At 41.5% G+C, this 21,784-nt stretch overlaps 1 protein-coding gene across 1 annotated transcript in view; it reads left to right on the forward strand.

The window, feature by feature from the left end:
• Nucleotides 1–299: 299 nt before the first annotated feature.
• The window catches only part of LOC117035377 (zinc finger protein 19-like), a 35,648-nt gene continuing 14,163 nt past the window's right edge, over nt 300–21,784 (forward strand). Inside the window, exons 1-5 of the mRNA XM_033129257.1 lie at nt 300–509; nt 6,669–6,782; nt 18,379–18,535; nt 21,056–21,120; nt 21,587–21,713. Of these exons, the coding sequence (XP_032985148.1) occupies nt 21,088–21,120; nt 21,587–21,713 (160 nt within the window). The 5' untranslated portion in view covers nt 300–509; nt 6,669–6,782; nt 18,379–18,535; nt 21,056–21,087. The remainder of the gene's footprint in view (nt 510–6,668; nt 6,783–18,378; nt 18,536–21,055; nt 21,121–21,586; nt 21,714–21,784) is intronic.

Below are 21,784 nucleotides of genomic sequence, written 5' to 3' on the forward strand. Positions count from 1 at the left end.
TTTCCATCCAGGAACAAGTTTTGCCTTTTCATTTATCTTTCTCAGTAATATTTTATCATTTTCTTTATACAAATTTGACTTGTTTTTTATTAAGCTTATTTCTGGATGTGTTTTTTCATGTGCTTTTGTTTATATATATTTTTGCCCTACTGTATTTTGCCCAGGAGACAAAGCACTACCTTGTGGTTGTGAATACAGATCTTGTGGCCTAAGATAATTAAACTTTCTAAGTCTCACATTTCTTGTTTTGGTAAAATGAGGACAGTAATATTACGTATCTCCTAGTATTATAATGAACGTAAAGTGCTGGACTCGGAAGCTGGCACATTGCAAGCGTTCAGTGAATGTCAGCTGTTATTAGCAGCTAATACAGGTTTGTAGGTTTAAAGAAAAGTCATTGACTGGGCTGGGCTCACTGTTGGTTCTGTTTGCTTCTTCCTTCAGCCCCTGTTCTTCGCTGAGAGGAAGTCCAGGTGATGGCAGCCATAACCCCGAAAGCCTGGTACCAGGTGAGCCATGAATCCCTCGGGTCAGCCTTCGAAAGATCTGATTTGAAGGAAATGGGGGATGAGAAGGGGTGACTCTGGCAAAAGTATTAGAGCCAAAGCAGCAGGAAGGCCCCTGTTAATCCCACCGCACCTCCACCCCACCCCACCCCATCCCCACCCCCCAGTGTACTGGATGCTGAGGAGAGAGAGCTGATGGTGACGACTGAGCAGTCGGAGACTCCAGGGCCCAGGAAGCGATGGCTGGAGAGAGTCCGAGGAAGCAGGACAGCCTCCTGCACTGTGAGCATTTCTGCTGAGCTAGTGGGTCCCCACGTTCAGTAGCTCCCTCCACAGAGGGATCTGTGAGAATGAGGGCTTGGGCTGGTGATGTGGACATCCAGTATTCAGTAGGAGTGGTCAAGACCAGCAAAGTCACAAGGTTCTTAGGCAGAGGGGCCAGAGGGCCGGCAGGAGGAAGACAGGAAGAAAGGGGGCCTGTACCACTTATCCTCCAAAAAGAGTGGAATTTGGGGGTTCAGGATCAATGAGGGAAAGAGCTGGTCCTGGAAGGCACATAAATGTCTTTCTCAAGAGTCAGTTCTTACGGTTAAGGGAGGCAGCATGTTGCAATATGAAATTTGGTACTAGATGACAGGAAATTTAATTTTAATTAGATTTTCCATCAGCCCTCAGTGGCATTGTGGGGTTGAGCGAGTCACTTGTGCCTCAGTTGACTTCATCAGTCAGATGGCAGCAATACAGTTCATGCCCAGGTGAGGGAGAACTTCCCTCTTATTACTGCTTTCACAACATCCCAATAATTTTGATAGGATGTCCTTTCATTCTCATTTGTTTCTATGTATCTTTGGAGCTCTCCTCTTATTTCTTCTTTGACCTAGTCATCCTTTAAAAATATGTTGTTTAATTTTGACCTAGTCGTCCTTTAAAAACATGTTGTTTAATCTCCACATATTTGTGGTTTTTTCTGCTTTTTTTTGCAGTTGATATTCATTTTAAAGTCTTGTGATCAGAGAATAATATGCTTGGTCTGATTTCAGTCTTCTTAAATTTGCTGAGGGTAGTTTTATGTCCCAATAGATGCATCTCTTGGAGGCAGCATTTGGTTGGGTTTTATTTTTTGATCCAATCTGCTACTCTGTGCCTTTTTATCGGTGAGTTCAGTCCATTTACATTTAGGGTGATTTTGATATATGAGGATTTCCTATCATTCTATCTTTTGTTTTCTGGTGGCTCAGTGTCTCCATTGTTTCTTTGCCTTTTTGTTGCTGTGTGTTATTTTGGTGTGGTGGTATTCTATGATTTTTCCTTCTGTTTCTTCTTTTTTTATGTTATATATCTCAGTTCTGGACTTTTATTTTTATTTTTTTCGAGTGGTTACTATTAAGTTTATGTAAAAGAGAGTTTCATATATACAATAGTCCTTTTTCTTCAGCAAGGTTCTTATCTCTATTCCCTTTTGCAGGTTCAGACTTTTACTGTCTCCTCTTTTATGTTTTTGTTGTCACAAGTTATCCGTACTTATGCTGTGAGTTGATTTCTGTGTTGCAGTAGCACGTTGTCTTTTTCTTCTTTTCCTTTTTAAAAATTTTTTTTTTCTTCTTTACCCTTTATGTTAACGTTTAAGTGTATACTGCCCTATTTTGTGTAGGGATTGCCATTTCCTGCTTCTGTCTATCTGTTTATAATACTGCTCATGGTTTTGTATTCTTTTGATTTTTTTGTTTCAGGTCAAATAGCCTCCTTCAGTATTTCCTGTAATGCAGGTCATGTGTTAGAAAATTCCCTCAGCTTCTGTATGTCTGGAAAGGTCTTTATTCCTCCTTCATATCTAAGGATATCTTTGCTGAACATGTTATTCTTGGTTCATAATTTCTCTCTTTCAATAGTTTGAATATTTGATTCCACTCCCTCCTTGCTTATAGAGTTTCTGCTGAAAAATCTGATGATAATCTAATGGGCTTTCCTTTGTAGGTTACTGTCTTCTTTTCCCTGGCTGCCTTGAGAATTCTTTCTTTGTTAATTAATTTTTGAAAGCTTCAGTACAATGTGCCTTGGAGAAGACCTGTTGGGATTGAGGTAATTAGGTGTTCTATTTGCTTCTTGGATTTGAGGATCCAGTTCTGTCCACAAGTTTGGGAAGTTCTTGTCAAGTATTTGAATATACTCTCTGTTCCCTTCTCCCTTTCTTCTCCTTTTGGTATACTCGTTATTCTTATGTCGCTCTTTCTGATGGGGTCAGAAAGTTTTTGTAGAGTTCTTTCATTTGTTTTAACTCTCAAGTCTCTCTCTTCCATCTGTGTCATTTCTAGATTTCTATCTTCAATATCACTAATTTTTGGCTCCATCTGGTCAGCTCTATTACCTAAGCTGGCTGTTTCATTCTTCGTTTCTTTTATTGAGTTTTTCATCTCCAGGCTATCTATTTGGTTCTTTTTATTAAATTTAAATCTCTTCGATAAAATGTTCATTCTGTTCTTTGGTTGTGTTTCTGAGTTCAGTAAACTGCCTATCTGTGTTTTCTTGCATCATGTTGAGTTTTTTCAGAACTGCACTCTTGAATTCTCTGTCATTTAATTCACAGATTTCCATGTCTTTAAGGTTTTTGACATTTTCTAGAGCGTTTTCCTTTTCTCTCTGAGCTGCCGTGTTACCTTGGTTATTCATGGCAATTAATGAATTATTATTTCTCTTCCTGGGCATCTGCAGGAGTGGGTTCTGCAGCAGGTTGATATAAAGAGGTCTTTCTTTGGCTTTCCGGTAGGTGTTGCTGGAATGTTTTATTTTCTGTCCCGCTGCAGCCTTTTTTTTTTCTCTCACACTACAGCATTTTATTTTCTCTTGCACTGTTCCGGCTTCTCACGCAATGGGGGGTTCCCTGGAAGGTGGGCTTCTCCTCTGTGAGCAGGTCGCCTGGGTTTCAGTGCGCCGCCTCCATGGGAGGATGTGGAAAGTAATAGAGTTCTGAGCCTCTGAAATCCCAATGCTGCCCCTGTAGCCTGATGCAGAGCCTATGTTTCTCAGTTGCTCTGCTTTCCCCCGCAGGGATCCTTCCAGAAAGGAGTGGGCTGTGAGAGGTGGCTGGTGTGTTTGTGGCTCTGAGCAGTGGCGACTGCCAGCCCATGGCTGTTTTGCCCATAAAGTTCCTTCCCTTCACCGGAATTAGTTTCTCCTTGTACTGAACAGTTCATATGAGTTAGAAAGAGCCAAGGAGCCAATTTAGGAAGGGAGATGAGTTCATAATTGGACTGTAGCTCAGACACGTCAGGTACATAACTGGCATGAGTCTGTGGCTGCGGGACTATCCCTACAGTTCTCACAGCTGTAGGTATTCTGTTCTTTAATCTGACACTGCTACTGTTTCTTCTGGAGCCCTCTTCTAACACTGGGAGGGTGGGAGTAGGGGGAGCTCTGGGAGGGTGGGGGGAAGGTGGCCAGGCTCCGTGTCTTTGTTTTCTGTTTTCGGCCTGGTGGTGAGAGCATAAACCACCATTCTCACCCTTCTGTATCTAGTCTTTGCTCTGAGGTCTCTGCTTTGAGTACTGGGTTCAGCCATGTTATATGCTGATCCCTCAGGCAGGACTGCGGGCCACAGAGGGTTCACCTGCAGCCTGAATTCTTCCCTTTCCCAGGACTGCAGTGAGCTCCGTCTGCATCCTGCGGCCTGCATCCCAGGTCTCTGCACTTCCCCTTCCCTCCTCCCCTGCTCGCCTGATTTGCCCACCTTCAGGCCATTCTATACGCAGATCTTGTGAGATGTGCCTGTGGGTTGCGCAGGGAATCTTTTGTTGAATTATAGCTGTTCAATTTGTTGTAACTTCCAGGGGAGATTTCAAGAAGCACTTCATTTCTGTGACCTGTTTTTAGATTTCTGAGTCATTATTGACTCTTTATTCTCCCTTGTCACCTTGTCCATTCAATCCAAGTCCTGTTGTTCCTGCCTGGCACCCATTTGTCCCTTCTTTGATGGCTCTCCTGATTTTGTCTCCCCTCTCCTGACACACTGTCAGTAGAGCCTCCCAGCTATTTCCTTTGTCTCCTGTCGTGGGCCTTCCTGTCATCTGACATTTGTTGCCTATAGACCCGAGGCTCAGGATCTTGGATTTAAGTTTGTTGATGGTGAGCCATCCAAGTGCTTTAACCCACAGAGTTGAAGTCACGTTGACATTTCATGCAGATCATTCTATGTGCTGGATAGAAGATGGACGTGGAGGATAAACGTGGAGTTAGGGACTCTTGCAATGACCCAAAGTACAGTTGCTGAGGACTTTGAGTTATATGGTAACTAATGATGATGAGTAGGAGTCAGATCCAAGAAATATTCAGGAGTTAAACTTGGCAGGACTTAAATACTGATTGCTTCTCCTAACTGAGCAGTGACTGGGGGGATAGTCAAGAATGATTCTCGGATTTCGCACAGGTGACCAGACTGAAAGTGGTGCTACTGAGACGGGATCAAAATAAGAGACAACATGAGGATTGAGCACTTACATTTATTTCTCCTTGTATTGAGCAGTTCATATGAGTTAGAAGGAGCCAAGGAGCCAATTTTGGGAGGGAGATGAGTTCAGAATTGGACTGTAGCTCAGACACGTCAGGTACATAACTGGCATGAAGGTCGTGAGGGCGTGTGGGGCAGCCATGTGATGGTGCCAGAACCATGTGAGACCTTGGAGTGAAGAGATGGGAGGATCATCACCACACAGGGAAGGCAGCACGGAGATGAGAGGGATCAGATCGCGGTGCTGTCTGGGAAGGGAGAGTTGGGCTTGGCAAAGGACAGATTCTCTGAGAGGTGTAAAGGAAGACAGCCAAAGAGCCACGGAGCAGCCATTAACATCAGGAAACACCTTCTCCCAGGAAGACTGTCTGGAGTTGAGTAGGCTTTCAGACAGCAGAGTTCCTTCTGCTGGAGGGGCTCAAGCAGAGGCAGCACACCCCCCTTTGTTGGGGTGGAGGGGTGGGTGGCATACAGGGTTCAGGTATCACATGAGTGTTTTGGGAGACAGAGGCCCATTTGCCATGACTCTGTTCTCGGTAGGTGGGTGTGGGGATTGGGGTAGAGCAGGCGGGCATGGGAGCATAGCAGGGCTCAGTTCCAGTGTGGAAGCAGGATGGATAGGGCAGGCCCTTGTTAATGAAGTGGGGGCAGGCAGTAGGTAGGTCCTGAGATGTCACCAGTGAGAGGTGCAGTCAGAGGTCAATCATCTGTTCATGGAGAGTCTGAAGGGTGAAGGGCATATGCAGAAATGAAGAGGGTTTGTTTCAGGAAGGTGAATTCATGAACAACATTCCCTGTTCCAGTTTTTCTATAATGTGACATTGGCTTTTGTAATAGAAAAACCTTGTGTGCAAGTAGAAGCTGCTCTAATAGTGCGTTTCTGATTTGATGGTTGTAGGTACAGGCATTCATAGAACTCACGTCCATGTCCTTTTGCACTCTCTTCATTCAGTGTCCTCCCGTCACAGGATGCCCCCCCTCCCCAAACCCTCACACTGTCACCTGTGACCCACACTCTGGCTCGTAACCAGAGGACAGGCTCTGGGGCAGCAGGAAGCTCTTGTTTTAGGAGATAGTGACCTTTGAGGACGTGACTATGTACTTCACCCAGACAAAATGGGCTGGCCTTTCTTCTGCACAGAGGGCCCTGTACAAGGATAGTGATACTGATGAATTATGGAAACGTGACCTCCCTGGGTAAGGCCACTTTGCCTTTGGGACTCCGACTCCTAGGACGGGTAGGAATGGGTCACGGTATGAATCTCATAACCTTCTGCTTATTTTCAGGGGCAAACACTCCTAATCCATGAGCCCCAGAGGGGGTCTGGCAGGGAAGGAGGGAGGGAGAGAGAAGCCTGAGCTTGTTTGGGTCTAATGTAGGTCTGGCTATTCTGGTGAGAACACTTTCCACCATAAGGGGCTCTGCGCAGCGCACAGTCGGAAAGAAGTATCTTCTTTTGAAATTCATGCCTTTCTTCAACTCACCTAGTCATCTAAGAAGACTTCCATCATTCCTTCCCTGTGCTTTCATGTGTCTCCCCGGATCTCACTGACCTTTTAGGGAGAGGTCACAGTTGCTCAGTTTCCTCTTGATCAAAAACCTCTTTGGGCTTCCCTGTAATATGAGACTCCCCCAGCACTGTTTTCTTCCCCCTTTTCAGGATACCTGGTTTATAGACTTTCCCTGATCTCACTTCTGGAGGAAGGGGATTTGCCTTGGAGCCTGGAGGCACAGGATGACGCACCTGCAGAGAGCACCACAGTCTTGTCTAAAGGTAAGCGAGGCGGGTTTAGAACCGGCAACCATTGTTAGATACATGCTTTACAAGATTTTGAGCACTAGCCTTGTGCCAAAATTATATATTTTTTGTTTCAGTTCTGGAGAATACAAGTTATGGAGACAGATATAAAAAGCTAAGAAGGAGAGAACGTGTTAAGTGCTGCTGTTGGCATATAGACGGTGGGCTGTGGGAGAACAGCAGAAAAAGGAGTTAGAGGAATTCCTATTTAGTAGCTCAAGTAACACACTCCTTCAGGGGCAGGGCCATTTGTTCTGGGTTCATCAGATAAGAATGGGTTGCAGATGGGGGTTGGGGGAAGGAAGATAGTCTGGCTGGAGGAAGGGAATAAAAAAATCCAATATAATTTCTGGCGTAATATAATAGCTTACAAAGGACTAGTCTCTGGAATATATAAACTCTGGAATATCTCAAAACTCAACAATAAAAACAAACAAACGATCTACTTAAAAAATGTGCAAAAAGCACGAACAGGCATTTCACCAAAGAGAATACACAAATGGCAGATAAGCACATGAAAAGATATTTGACATCATTAGCCATCAGGGGAATGCAATTTAAAACCACAATGAGATTTTGCTACACACTGATCGTATATGTCACTATATAATTGTGACGAACTTCATGGTCTGATATGCAGGAGAATCACTTGGGGAGCGTATTTTAAAATGGATATTTCTGTGGCCCACCTGCAAGCATTCATTCTTTTGTCTTGTTTAGTAAGCATTCAAGAACATGAGGCTTAGAACTGAAAACCTAAGCAGAACTTTCTTTTCTCTGCTTCTGTACTGTTAACATGGTAGCCGCTAACTCCATGAGCTTATTAAGTTCTTAAGCTCTTGACATAGGGCTGATTCAAATTGAGATGGGCTGTAGGTAAAAAATACCGGATTTTGAAGACGTGGTACAAAAAAAAATGTAAATGATCTCATTAATAACTTTTGTTTCTTTCATGTTAAAAGGATAATATTTTTGATATATTGGGTTAAATAAAATGCATTACTAATTAATGTCACCATTTTCTTTTTTCTTTTTTAATGTGGCCAGCAGAAAATTAAAATTACATATGTAGCTTGCATTTATGGCTCACATTATATTTCTTTTGAACAGCCCTGCCCTACTACAGAGCATATGCTTAAACCCCTTACGTAGCCAGCTATGCATAAACATCGCTGGCGTGTGTGGAAAGTGTAGACCCCAGAGATTGTGGCAGACCTGGGAACTTACAACATGGGTACAGGAAACGAGAGAACAGGCAAAACAAAACATGGGGCAAGAGCAGTGACCCTCACCAGTGCCCTTGCCATAGGCGTCTGGGGACATAGGCCCATATTGCTGTGTTTCAGAAATATTGGCATAGTATGTAATTTGATTGGACTGAGGGGGAAATGAAAACATAAAACCCTGTTACATCATTATTATATCACAGTTAATAACTTCGGAGGCCTGCACAAGGCTGAGGACAGGGTGACGTACGAGTTGGGAGTGTGAGGAATATCATGATATCATTGACAAAGCTTAGCGGTAAACATCTAAACGACTCAGGTAACAGAGGAGTCACCATAATACAAACCGCTTTGTGGTGAGGCTGACACTTGACGTAGCCCAGGAGATTTGAGTTCTTTTGGGATACACACTCCCTGGGTATATATGGCAGGCCCTGAGAATGCAGCTCTGTACTGTTGGGACCAGTCAGGTCTGAAGTTACACAGGGCGTCAAAGTCTGGAAACAGGCAGACATACATAATGGTATCAAGGACATCTTCAATCGATTAAAAACTACATTATATTTGTTTTCAGACTTTATGGTCACCCTGTATATGTGGGAATCCTCTGCATCAGTGGTTCTCACCTGGGGCCACTTTGTCCCCCAGGGACATTTGGCAATGTCTGGAGACATTTTGGGTTGTGCTGGGGAAAGGGGTGCTGCTTTATCAGGGATGGTGGTAAGCATCTTACACTGCACAGCGCAGCCCCGCAGGGAAGAGTTATCTGGCCCCAAATGTCAGTAGTGCTGAGTTGAACAACTTTGTTCAATATAAAGGACTCTATGAAGCTAAAATGTCCCCTGAATAGAGGAGAAGAGGGTGGGAACAGAATCTTAAGAACTGCTTAGGGTTATAAAGAGGGCAGAGGATGGGGCGGCCTGATTTCCACATGGGCCAGTGAGCTGCGCCCTCCACAACTAGATGGAAGGACAACGACTTGGAGCTGATGGGCCCTGGAGAAACACACTGTTCCCCAATATTCCCCAATAAAAATTAAAAAGAAAAAAGAAAAAAAAGAGGGCAGAGGAATTCAAGATAATGAGGACTAAGAGCACTATGAAGAGAGAAGAGGGAAATTAAAGCTCAGGGTGGGAAGGTTTGCAAGGAAGATGGCGTGCAGGGGAGAGTAAGGCAGTTGGGGGTGAAGGAGAAGTGAACACATCGAGAAACAGACCCTTCTTTTGTGAGGTTTAGGAATGAAAGGAAAGACAACAAATAGCAGCTTTAAGGCAATGTTTTGTGAACATTTTTTACCATAACCCACAGTAAGAAACAGAATTTATGGCACAACTCAATATACCATGTTTCCATGAAAATAAGACCTAGCCGGATAATCAGCTCTAATGCGTCTTTTGGAGCAAAAATTATTATATTATATAAGAGCTGGTATTATATTATATTATTATATTATATAAGACCGGGTCTTATAGTAAAATAAGACCGGGTCTTATATTAATTTTTGCTCCAAAAGATACATTAGAGCTGATAGTCCGGCTAGGTCTTATTTTCAGGGAAACGGTGTATATTTCTATAAATAACTGAAATCAAAGTTTCAGGTTGAGTGCTTACCTTTTCTGTTTGCTCTGACTTCTGGTATTTTCTATAACTTCTCTATTCAAATCTAGTCTAAGCTATTTCACTTTTTAAAAAATTTCTGCTTGCAATCCACCCCCTTTATTTTGTAATCCACTAGTAGTTCTCAAACAATTAAAAAAAAAAACTAGTCTAGGAAAGATAATTATCCTCAAGTGGACCTGAATATCTAATGTAGAGAAGATCAAAGGTGAGAAGGGGAGAGGGTGTGCCTGCTGAGCTGTGTGTTGGCAGAGGGGGCAGTGCCACACGGGAGTGGAGAGCACGGGGGCTGAGGAGCGTGCTCTGGGCAGCCTCGGTGTTCACGGCGAGGAAGTGATACTGACTGGAGAGGTAGCTGAGGGGGGCAGCGGGGGTTTAGGGAAAGTGGTGAGTGATGGGAAGAACTGCTGTGGGGAATCAGGTCAATACGATCAATAGGATAGGGCTATAGAGCGGTGGGGAAAGGAGGGCGTTTCTTTGTTATCCGTTCTTCTAATCTGGATTTTGTGACACTTGCTTCTTGCCAAACAAGGAAAAGGTATATGAGAATTGACCTCTGAGCTCTCCATTGGTCTGGTCATTGTTTCAGGTTGTTATTGACCCTGTTTACTCTCCATTGGTCTGGTCATTGTTTCAGGTTGTTATTGACCCTGTTTACTCACAATTTCAGTGTCTCCTTGTTCCTGTTTCTCAACACTTCCCTTCTGAATAAGCGCACTCCTCTAATTCACACACAGAGAGCTCGACTATTAAAATCGGACTCGTTCGCCATGATGTTACCACATGGATCCAGTTAATGAGCCAAAATAATTTTATTGCAGCACATAAGTTTTATACCTATTTATACAGAGTAACAAATAATTATTCAATCATTTATCCTATTTATTTAATATTTACTGTGTGACAGGATACAGCAGGAAAGAAAAGAAAGCCTCTGCTCTCATGGAGCTTATGTTCTAGTGGTTTAAGATCAAGGGCACCTAATTTGTAAAGAAAAGGAAAACTAAACTGGCTTTAAGCACATAGTTTTAGCACATAAAAATGCTAAGTTTTAGCATACTTAACAAAAGAGTGCAAACTGATAAAGATCACCACTTGAATATGAAAGTTAACTCAGTTTTTAAAAAATGGATTGAATCTAAACCTAGTTAAACTGTCCTCCAGTCTTGTATTGTCCTCCAATACAAATGCCAGTGGAGAGTCTGTTACTGTTGTCTGTTTCTCACCTTAGGTTTTCATTTTCTCAGTGTGAAAAGGGGTACCATGCAGTCTCCTGGGTCTTGAAGCAAACAGTGCTCTTCCATTTCTAAGTACTCACGCAGACACCTGTGAGTCTGACAGCAGCATCTAGACTCAACAATTTCTAACTGTTATAGGATGTGCAGTCAACTCTTGCAGCCCGTCAGGGGTTGTCTCTAGCTCTTAGATCCTGTGCCTCTTCCTCCATGAGCATTTTCAAGTATGTAAGTACTATGACGTCACAAGTTATTGGGAATACATACCTAGGTCTGGAAAAGCTTAGGAAGCACTCTTCTGTGTTAGAAAGTATAGTGACCTGGGTTCAAAACCTCATTTCCTGTTGTGCAGCCACTGTCATATTTGGCACTTCTATTTTGCTAGCATTGTATTTCTGGCAGGTTACACGGAGGTTGGAATAGAAATCTCTAAAGGCCCTATAGTTTCATTGCTCTGTTATTTTTAGTATAATTCTCAGGTAGCATGTGTCTTCCATTTATGTCAGATGCTGAGCCCGACATTGACAGTGAGTCCACATCAACACAGGGAGTTTCTGAAGAAAGAGATGTGATGATATCATGTGGGCTGGCAGAGTGTTTCTCGGGAAACTGACTTTCCAGAAACATGTGAACTGGAAAAGAACCAGGAAATCCCCACATTGAAAAATATTCAAAGAAAGGATGAGAGAATCCACTATGCAAGGAAACCCTTCAAATGTGAGGAGTGTGAGAGGTACTTTAGTTTTTTTCCTCACTATATCAGACCCTGAGAATCCATACTGGGGAGAAACCCTATCCATGTGCAGAGTGTGGGAAATCCTTTATTGGCAATTCCTCATTAATTCGGCATCAGAGGATCCACAATGGAGAGAAACCCCATCAGTGCGAGGAGTGTGGCAGAGCCTTCAGTGATCATGCAAATCTGATCAGGCCTCAGAGGATCCACAGTGGGGACAGACCCTATCACTGCATAAAGTGTGGAAATGGCTTCACCAGCAGTTCTGAGTTGGTTAAACATCAGGGAATCCACACTGAGGAGAAACCTTACAGGTGTAATGAGTGTGGAAAAGCTTTTGCTGTTAAGTCAACGTTACATCAGCATCAGAGGATCCACTGTGGAGAGAAACCGTATGAGTGTCTCTAGTGTGGGAAAACCTGTAGGACTTCCTCCCAGCTACGTCATCATGAGTATGCCCACCCCTGAGAGAAGCCTGTCCTGGACCTTGGTTCTTTTGAACCTCCCAGCATTTTTTACCCCCTTTTCATGGTAATTACTGTCCTACTTTTTGTTAGGAAAAGCACTCTGCACCGACTCAATAGTTTACATGGTGTAGGTGGGTCTTTATTCCCCACTGCAAGGGTGGAACTTGTGGCCTGGTCTGGCACATCTATACTGTTCCTTTCATCTAGCCACAATGATGAGTTCTAATGACTCACGTTCATCCAATCAGGATGGACACTTTCTCCATGCACAATCTACCAGGAAGTAACATTCTTTTCTGCTGGATGTGGATGTTAGCCTTGATCCATCATGAAGGCTGAGCAGAAAGCCAACCCTGCAAATGACAGACTGAAAAACAGAACTAGAGCCACCTCTGGGTTTTTCAGTGACATGAATCAATAAATTCCATTTTTGTTTTTGCTTAAGTAGTTTTGAGTGGATTTGAGTTGGATTTTATTTCCTTACTGATATTGAGCCACTTCAATGTCTTATATATTTCAAAGCCTCCAGAGTTAACATACCTCCATGAGCATTTTATTTAAAATAATTGATGTTTTTTCTTAATATTGAGTCATATTTATGTTCTCAATCTTAGTTGGATACAGTGTTGTAAATTTCTTTAAATTCTGCTGGAGAATAATTGTTAATATGTTTAGGATATTGTCATCTATATTCATAAGTGTGATTACCCTGTAACTTTTTTCCATCTTTGTCAAGATTTGGGAACTGAGTTATACCAGATTGCTAAAAATAGTTCGGAGGCTGTTCTTTCTTTGTGCTCTGGAACAGTTTCTAAAGCCTGGAAGTTACCTGTTCTTAGGAAAATTTAAAAAAGTTCACCTATAAAGCTGCGTGGGCCAGTTGCTTTTATTGAGGGTAGTGTAGAGGAGAGTAGAACATTGGCTACTTAATTCCTTCTATGGCATTGATCAATTATATTGCCCATTTCTTCTTCTTGAACCAATGTTAATAATTTATAATCTCCTACTGACATTTATAAATCATTAGTTTAGCATTGTACCCAGGTTATTTATTCTATTTAAAAAAAAATGTTTTCATTATATGCCTCTTGTCATTCATAAATTTGTTGGTCTACAAAACTTACATGAAGAGTTCTTATTACTCAGATATTTGCATGCAAAAATATGACATTCATCATTATAATACCTATAATGACATGTCTGCTGTGACCTTTGATCTGGGTAGGGGGCTTTTATAACCAATTAAATTGTCTTTGTTCTCATTCTGAAGCAGCAATCTTGGCATTATTGACATTTGGGACCTGATAATTTTTTGTTGGGGCTGTCTTGTGCATTGTAGGATGTTTAGCCTACCCACTGACCTCTACCCACTAGATACTATTTGTAACATAGCATTCTCCTCTACCCCCCCTGTACCCCCCCAACCCCGCCATAAAAATAAAAATCGTATGTACTGATCTAAAGAGATACTGAGGGTATGTTTTTATAAAAATGAGGAGCGGGTCTTTCTCTTCTTTGGATGCATGTCAGTCGTGCCTTGTTACTTCTCATGCCACCTTGTCTATCATCTACTGTCATAATTTCAGTTCCAGACTTAACCTGCTGTCTGAAATCTGGCCCTGAGAAGACAGTTTCATCACTTCCTTACTTGACAGCAGTCCACCCAGTGAGGAAGATACTGGGGGATCACTTTTAGTAATGATTCCACAGACACCAAAGGGATGGAGGCACAGAAACTGTTGAAGTCACTTGAGTCGAGGTGTATTAGTTCCAGTTGTTGCTTCCTCAACAGAATATTAGCCTTTAAGTGTCATAACTGTTTGTTAGTAAATATTAGTAACTAGTAACATTTTGGAGTGCTTACCTATGCTGGGTACTCCATATACATTAACTCAATCCTCCCAACAGCCTTTGAAGTAGATACTGTTTCAGTTAGGAAACTGAGGAACAGAGAAGTTAAGTAGTTTGCCCAAAGGTACAGCTAGTAAGTGGAAGAGCAGAGATTTACACCTAGGCAGTCTGGCTTCAGAACCCATGCTCTAACCATCACACCTGTTGCCCTCCTTTCTCCACTGCTTTTTTTTTTTCAACTTTATTGTATGATTGAGATACAATTGAATCAGCTTGTTGATTTCTACAGAAGGTCTCGCTGGGATTTTGATTGGATTGTCTTGAATATATAGATAAATTTGGGGAGACTTGATATCTTAACAATAGTGAGTTTTTCGGTCAACCAACACAGTATCTCTTTCCACTTATTAGGTATTTTTTCATTTCTTTTGTCATTATTTTGTTGTTTTTAGCATGCATATCTTGGACATATTTTGTTAGAGTAAGACCTAAGTATTTCATGCTTTTGTAAATGGTACTATTTTTTAGATTGTATCATAGGAAATTTTATTGTTGGAACAATAAATCCAACAATTGATTTTTTTTTTTTGTACCTTGACTTTAATTCTGTGACATTGCTAAACTCACTTGTTAATTCTAAATTTTGTAGATTCTACCCCCATGAATGTTCTATGTAGACATTCATGTCCTCTGCAAATAGTAGCAGCTTTATTCCTTCCTTTAACCTGTATGCCTTTTATTTCTTTTGCTGGCCTTCTTGTACTTGCTAGGACTCCCAGTATGATGTTGAGTAGTACCTGCCTTTTTCCCAATCTTGAAGGGAAGGCATTCTATTACTATTAAGTATGTTTTCAGCTGAAGGAAATAATCCCATCAAATTCTATATCAATATAGCTACTGCAACAAAACATTTAGTTTAACTGTAAATTTTTTAGCAGCCATGGCAAAAATGAGTTTGGGTATGAAACTTAAGTGCCATTATAACTTCAATCCATTCGTGGTAGGCTTTTCAGAGAGCTGGGAGAGAAGTTGATATTTCCCCCACCATTTTCAAGTCAGGAAGAGCAGCAAATATGCTAAGATCATATGATTTTACATGACTCATAGATCATTCAGGGGTTAGAGGGTGAGCTGGATATTCAGGCCGTGAGGTAAATAGGAGAGAAGGTGGCTTCCAATGGAATCTAAGGAGTGGCCAAAGCTTTAAAATAATTATGTTTGATGGGAGAGATCATAATGGACGTGAATCTGCATATACATTTTCTTAGAGGTGGTACAATAGACCAGCACCAATTAGCTATTATTTATTAATGTTGAAGACTCACAGGGAGACTGTCTAGGTAAGTGGGTGTTGAAATGACTCACTAGCCATTTAAGCAAAAAAAGGATATCAGGATGCCTAGGCTTTTCCCCATTCACAATGTCCTAAGGACATTGGATGATATTCTTGGTCAGGGAAACCCAGATTGCAAAGTCCTAGGATGAATTTATTTCTAAATATCAAAAAAAAACAGAGCAATATGTACTCTTGATTCATAAAAAATGTGACTATGGAGGACATAAGCATTGTTATTTAGCTCCTAATGCTCCCCACGAATCACCTGCTACAATAATGTTCACCTGCTATAGTAATCTAGATATAATTTCTAAGTGATTTGAAGAAAAAAACATTTTAAGAAAAATCAATAAAATATGGAGAAACAGGCATTTAAATTCAACCCTTGCTAGGAGGGAGGCATTTGCTATTGCTGACTATGGCCAGGGTTGAAGGGCAGTGCAGTATATAGTTTGTTTAACGTGCCTTAAAATACAACTCAAATCACACCGCTTCTCTGCTTGAAGTGGCATTCACCAGGGATAATTGAAACATTTCTCCTCACTGAGATAATCTGTGTTTTTTGTTGAGAGCTTGTGCAGATTAAAAGTATAGCATCACCTTTCCTCAGCAAAAAACAAAAACATCAAGCTCTGCCCAAGTCTTGCTACTAAATAAACAGATAGGTTTCCATTATTCTAAAGACTAATAAAATCACCAACAGTAAAAACTCATTTTTTTTTGTTTTATATTCAGATTCAGTGGACATTTATATGATGTATAAACATCCAGACTAATAAGTCTATAGAGTCAGAAAATAAATTAGTGGTTGTCTAGGATTGGGGGAAGGCCTGAATTGGGGGAGTGAACGCATTAATTTTTTTGTTGCTGCTGTAATAAATTGCCACAAACAGTAGCTTAAAACAACGCAAACTTATTATCTTACAGTTCTAGAGGTTGTAAGTCCAAAATGTGTTTCACTCAGCCAAATTCAAAGTGTTGGCCAAGGACAGAATCTATTTCCTTGCCTTTTCCAGCTTCTAGAGGTCACCTACTTTCTTGGTACATGGGCTCCTTCTTCTAGCTTCAAAACCAACAATATTGGGACAAGTTTATCTCATGCTGTCATCTCTGTCATTCTCTCTTCCAATTAACCTCCTCCACTTTTAAGGACGCTTATGATTACATTGGGCCCGCGTGCATAATCGAGGAAAATCTACTATTTTTAATTTCAGCTGATTAGCAACCTTAATTCTATCTGCAACCTCAATTCCTCTTTGACATATAACCTAAGGTACTCACAGGTCCCAGAGATTAGGACATAAACATCTTTGAGGGGAACATTATTCTATGTATCACAAGGAAAATGGGGAGAGATTGTTGATGGTTATGGGGCTTCTTTTTGGGATGATGAAAATGTTCTAAAATTGATTGTGGTGATGGTTGCACAATTCTTTGAATATACCCATAACTACTAAATTGTGCACTTTAAATAAATGTTAACATTGTATGGGATGTGAATTATATTTTAATAAAGCAAGTGTGTGTGTGTGTGTGTGTGTGTGTGTGTGTGTGTGGGGTCAGTGTTTCTAAAACTGAATTCTGTAAACTTCCCGCCTGAAACTGGCTCCTCTTCCTGAATTTCTCATCTTAGTTAATGACACTTTCATCTATCAGGGCATACAGTCTACTCCTATACAGCTATCATAGGTTGCTTCTTCTCATAACTCATTCATCTTTTTAATGTCCACTGTTTTCACTTCCTAAATAGTTCTTTAATGCATCCCTTCTCAGTCCTGATCTTTCTTAATGTAAATGAAAACTTTACCTCCAAGGAAGACAGCTTGTTTTGTCCAACGACCTCTTTTGCAGTGTCAGGATACCTGTGCACACCTCCAAAACCAATTATATTAAAATACAAATAAATAGTTTAAAAAATAAATTTGTAGTGCATTAATATATGAGATGTGATAAAAAAAATATGGTGCATATTTTAACTTTAAAAAATTATTACACTAAAAGACACAGTGCCATGAATCCCCCTCAAAATACTACCCCTCACTTTGAACATACTTATTCCATCATTCTTGCCACTTTCTGAAGCAGTTCTTGAAGTCCTCTTTCGTGAGTGTCATTACTTCATCCTCTATCATGACAGTGTTCCATGTCACACATCGCTTCTGGTATGGCAACTTCTGTCAAATAAAAACATTACAGTGTGTTCTCATCCACCTTATTCACCGGATCTGGCACCGTGTGACTTCTGGCTCTTCCCCAAAGTCAAAATGACCATGAAAGGTAAATGTTGTGAATCGATTCAGGACATGGAGGCAGTCACAACAGCACAACTAAACACACAAAAGAGGACTTCCAGAACTGCTTCAGAACGTGGCAAAAACAATGGGATAATTGTGTTTGAAGCGAGGGGGAGTATTTTGAAGGGGAATTAATGGCAATGTGTCTTTTACTGTAATTTTTTTAAAAAAGATTTTATTGGGGAAGGGGAACAGGACTTTTTATTGGGGAACAGTGTGTACTTCCAGGACTTTTTCCAAGTCAAGTTGTTGTCCTTTCAATCTTAGTTGTGGAGGGTGCAGTTCAGCTTCAAGTTGTTGTCCTTTCAGTCTTAGTTGTGGAGGGCGCAGCTCAGCTCCAGGTGCAGTTGCTGTTGCTAGTTGCAGGGAGTCGAGGAGTTGAACCGGCAACCTTGTGGTTGACAGCCCACTGGCTCATGTGGGAATTGAACTGGCAGCCTTCGGAGTTAGGAGCGTGGAGCTCTAACCGCCTGAGCCACTGGGCCAGCCCTGTAATAAATTTTTTAAATTTAAACATTTGCCATATTTTTTAATCACGTCTAATGTGTGCGTCTTTACCAATGTGATGAAGTGAAAATAGCTACAGGTGAGCCTAATAACGATTATAATTTTGAATTAGTGAGAATAGCCCATATTTTGAGATTATCTGCATCAACTGTATGTAATGTGACATGAAAATACATGATTCCTGTTGCTGACAAAATTACTGCTGATACTACTGAAGTTTGTCGCCAACACATAACTACAGGAAATGCTAAATTTCGGTTAGAGATTAGCGAAAACAATGATAAACTTTCTCTCCTGTTCAAGATCTCTGAGGATCCCAGGTTAGAAAGCACCGCGCGGGGAGCAAAGACTACAACCACCGAGCCGTGCGCTCAGGTATCCTAGAGAGGAAGCACGTGAGGCCGGGCGACGGGCCTCTGTGACGTCCATCCGGTCACGCGCGTTGTGCGCTTTTCGTGAGGTGAGTGTTGAGGTTTGTCGCCTCAGGGCCCTTGCTAGGGGCCGTTCTTTGTCCATAGAGAAGGCTGTCGCCTTTGTCCCTGCTGCCGCGGTGGAGGGAGTTGGAGGCGGTCTGCGGGCCTGTCCCGCCCTCCCTCGGGTGCCTTCATTGGCCCCATCCCGGGCGGCCTCTGGGAAATGGAGGCGGTGGATGGAAAGGAGACGACACAGCCAAAAAGCCCTTCTGCTCGTTGGACCAACAACTACTTATTGAGCAGCTAAATGCGAGTTCGCTGTTCTAGGTTCCCTGGATGCAGTTATGAATGTGGTGGGGCGTGGGTCCCGACTTCTGGGAGCTTTCGGTTTAATGGGAAAGTTAATTAATGGGAAAGTTAATTAATCAAATCTGATCATTTCACCCCTCCCGCTCGTAATCGGGTAGCTTTGGCCTGTTGCTTTTGGGTCTAAGACCAAGGCACCGTGGGCAAGGCCCTGCACGCTTTGGTCTCTTGCAACTTTGCTCTCGTTTTGCACTCCCCTTGGTTCTACAGTTTTCTTGGCCTATCACTTCTGGAACGTGCTCTTGCACTTGCTGTCACTTTTGTAAAGATTTTCCTTTTAATCTAGTTAATTCCTATTGACTCTTACCATCTAGGATAGATTCTCCCTGGCACTAGTCACAATTGTGATCTTAAAGTTATTTATGAGAATCTTGGATTAATGTGTGTTTTTAGTCTAGGCCAAGCTCAATAACAAGATGGATCACACCTTTTTTTCTCTCTCTACTGTATTTCACACTTGGCCTGAAATAAGTATAAGATAAATGTTTGTTGAATGAAAAAAGCACAAATCAATATATAATCTCAAACTGGGAGACATATACAGGAAAGGGAATACTGTGCTCGTGGAATGTGTAACATGGGGACCTGACCTGGTCTGTAGAGGATGATCTGAAGGATGAGTTGGCATTACCTAGGTGAAGAGGGGTCAGGCTGCTGGAGAGTATTTCAGGCAGAGAGTATCAATTACAAAGTTTCTAAGGTTGGGGAAGAGTGGTTCATACAGAGGCAGTAACGGGTGCAAAGGTCCTGAATTAGCATAGTAAAGAAAACTGAGGAAAAATACCAGAGTGGCTAGATTAAGGAGAAGGGTGCTGCAAGATAAGGCTGGCAGGAAATTACAGCATGCAATGAGTTGCTGTGGGGAAGTTGCTGGCTTTTTGGTAGCAGGTGACTGCTTAAGAATACAAAGTGTCTGTAGAGGATGATATAATTAAAGTAATAACCCAGACATTTTGGCATTTTGAGGTGGCCTTTCAGGGTCCTTTGTAGTTATCACTGGGTCCTAGAATGGAATGATTAGCAAAAAAGATGCCTGCCCCAAGGTCCAGGAAAAGGAAGACTTCCTGAGACTCGGAATTTTCTTGGCTACTCTTAATCTATTCTTCCATATTAACCTTAGAATCACTTTATCAGGTTCTAAGAGAAATCCTATTGAATTGTGACTGCAAGCAATTTAATATAGTTATTGAAAGCATGGCCTTTGCAGTTGTGCAGCCGTGGGGATATAAAGTACAGCACTGGGAATATATGCTGTAAGTAAGTATTGTAATAACTATGTATGGTGTCAGAAGTGTACTAGACTTATGGGGTGATCACTTCATAAGTTATACAGAGGTTGCCAAAAAAATGCATACACATTTTAAGAAAGGACAAAACTGTATTAAAATCACGCTGATGGTAACCACTTTGAGTACTTGTAATTGCAGAAGTCAAACGTGACATACTCATCTTTTGTTATCGGTATTATTGAGTATTACAGTTTTAATACAGTTTTTTCCTTTCTTAAAATATGTATACATTGTTTTGGCCCCCTCAGCATAAATGTCTAATCACTATGTCGTACATCTAATACTAATATATTGTATGTCGACTGTAATTTAAAAATTAAAAAAAGCATAGCCTTTGGAATCTGGCAGATTTGGCTTGGGATCCAAGTTCATCCATATACAAACTGAGTGACCTTATTGGAGAAAATTATTCTCTTAGCCTTGTTTTCTCATTTGGGGAAAAGAAAAGGTTTACAGGCTTATTGTGGGGACTGGATGAGAGGATTTGTATTTTTCATCCAAAAACATGATATTTCTTTCTCTTTTTTTTAACCTTATATGTTTCCCAGTAAAATTTTATTTTTAAAAATGAATGGGTTTCCTCTTGTTAGATTTTGCTTCTAGTTTGTTGGTGTCTTTTGCTTGTTTTGCTCTTTACTCATGTTCCCCCAGTACTCATGTCCTGCAAAGGACAGTGGGGATTATAGGCTCTGCTGCCCGAGGGCAAGTTTCTTACTTACCCTTTCAGAATCTGTGTACTTAGAATTCAAACTTCATGTTATGGTATGGATTAAAAGGAAATAAATACTCATATACCACTCACTCAGTGGGCATTTAGTAAATGATTGTTGCTAATATTATTGGCAGGTATGTTGGTTTAAAAGAGAGCCTTTGACTGAGCCAGGCTTACTCACTCTTTGCTTCTTCCCTCAGCCACTGCCCTTCACTGAGAGGAATCCCAGGTGATGGCAACCATGCCCCTGAAAGCCTGGCACCAGGTAAGGTTTGAGGGAGAGTGAACACACGTTGGGGACTGACTGAGCACTGGGGCAGTGAAGGGAGAATAAGTAGGTCCTGAGATGCCTCCTGTGAGTGGGTGTCTGGACATATTGAAGCTAATTGTCCACTTGTAGGTGTAACAGTAAAAGACAGTATTGACAAAATCAAAGAGATTTTGCTCTAGGAAGGTTAATTAATGAGAGACTCTCCAGTGTTTTTGATAATGTTTTCATCATGTTTTATAACAGTAAATTTTATGTTCAAATCGAAGTTCTTCTGGTAGTGAGAGAAGTTCCAGATTTTGGGTTGTAGAAATAGTCATTTAATGGTCTAACACCCAGTTTTTTCACCTTTTCTCATTAGCCATTCCTAATTTGACCCCTCCCTCATACTGTCCCCTGTGTCCCACACTGTGGCCCTGAATCAGAGAATTGGCTCTGGGGCAACAGGAACCTCTTGTTTTAGGAGATGGTGACCTTCGAAGATGTGGCTGTGTATTTAACCCAGGCAGAATGGGCTATCCTTTCTTCCACACAGAGGGCCCTTTACAGAAGTGTGATGCTGGAGAATTACGGGAACTTGACATCACTGGGTAAGGTCACTTTCTTCCTCGGACTCATCTACGCTTTCCCACTTCCTTCTTTTTCCTTATAGGCCAGGGGT

Source organism: Rhinolophus ferrumequinum, chromosome 15, assembly GCF_004115265.2.
Source record: "Rhinolophus ferrumequinum isolate MPI-CBG mRhiFer1 chromosome 15, mRhiFer1_v1.p, whole genome shotgun sequence".
Classification (NCBI taxonomy): Eukaryota; Metazoa; Chordata; class Mammalia; order Chiroptera; family Rhinolophidae; genus Rhinolophus; species Rhinolophus ferrumequinum.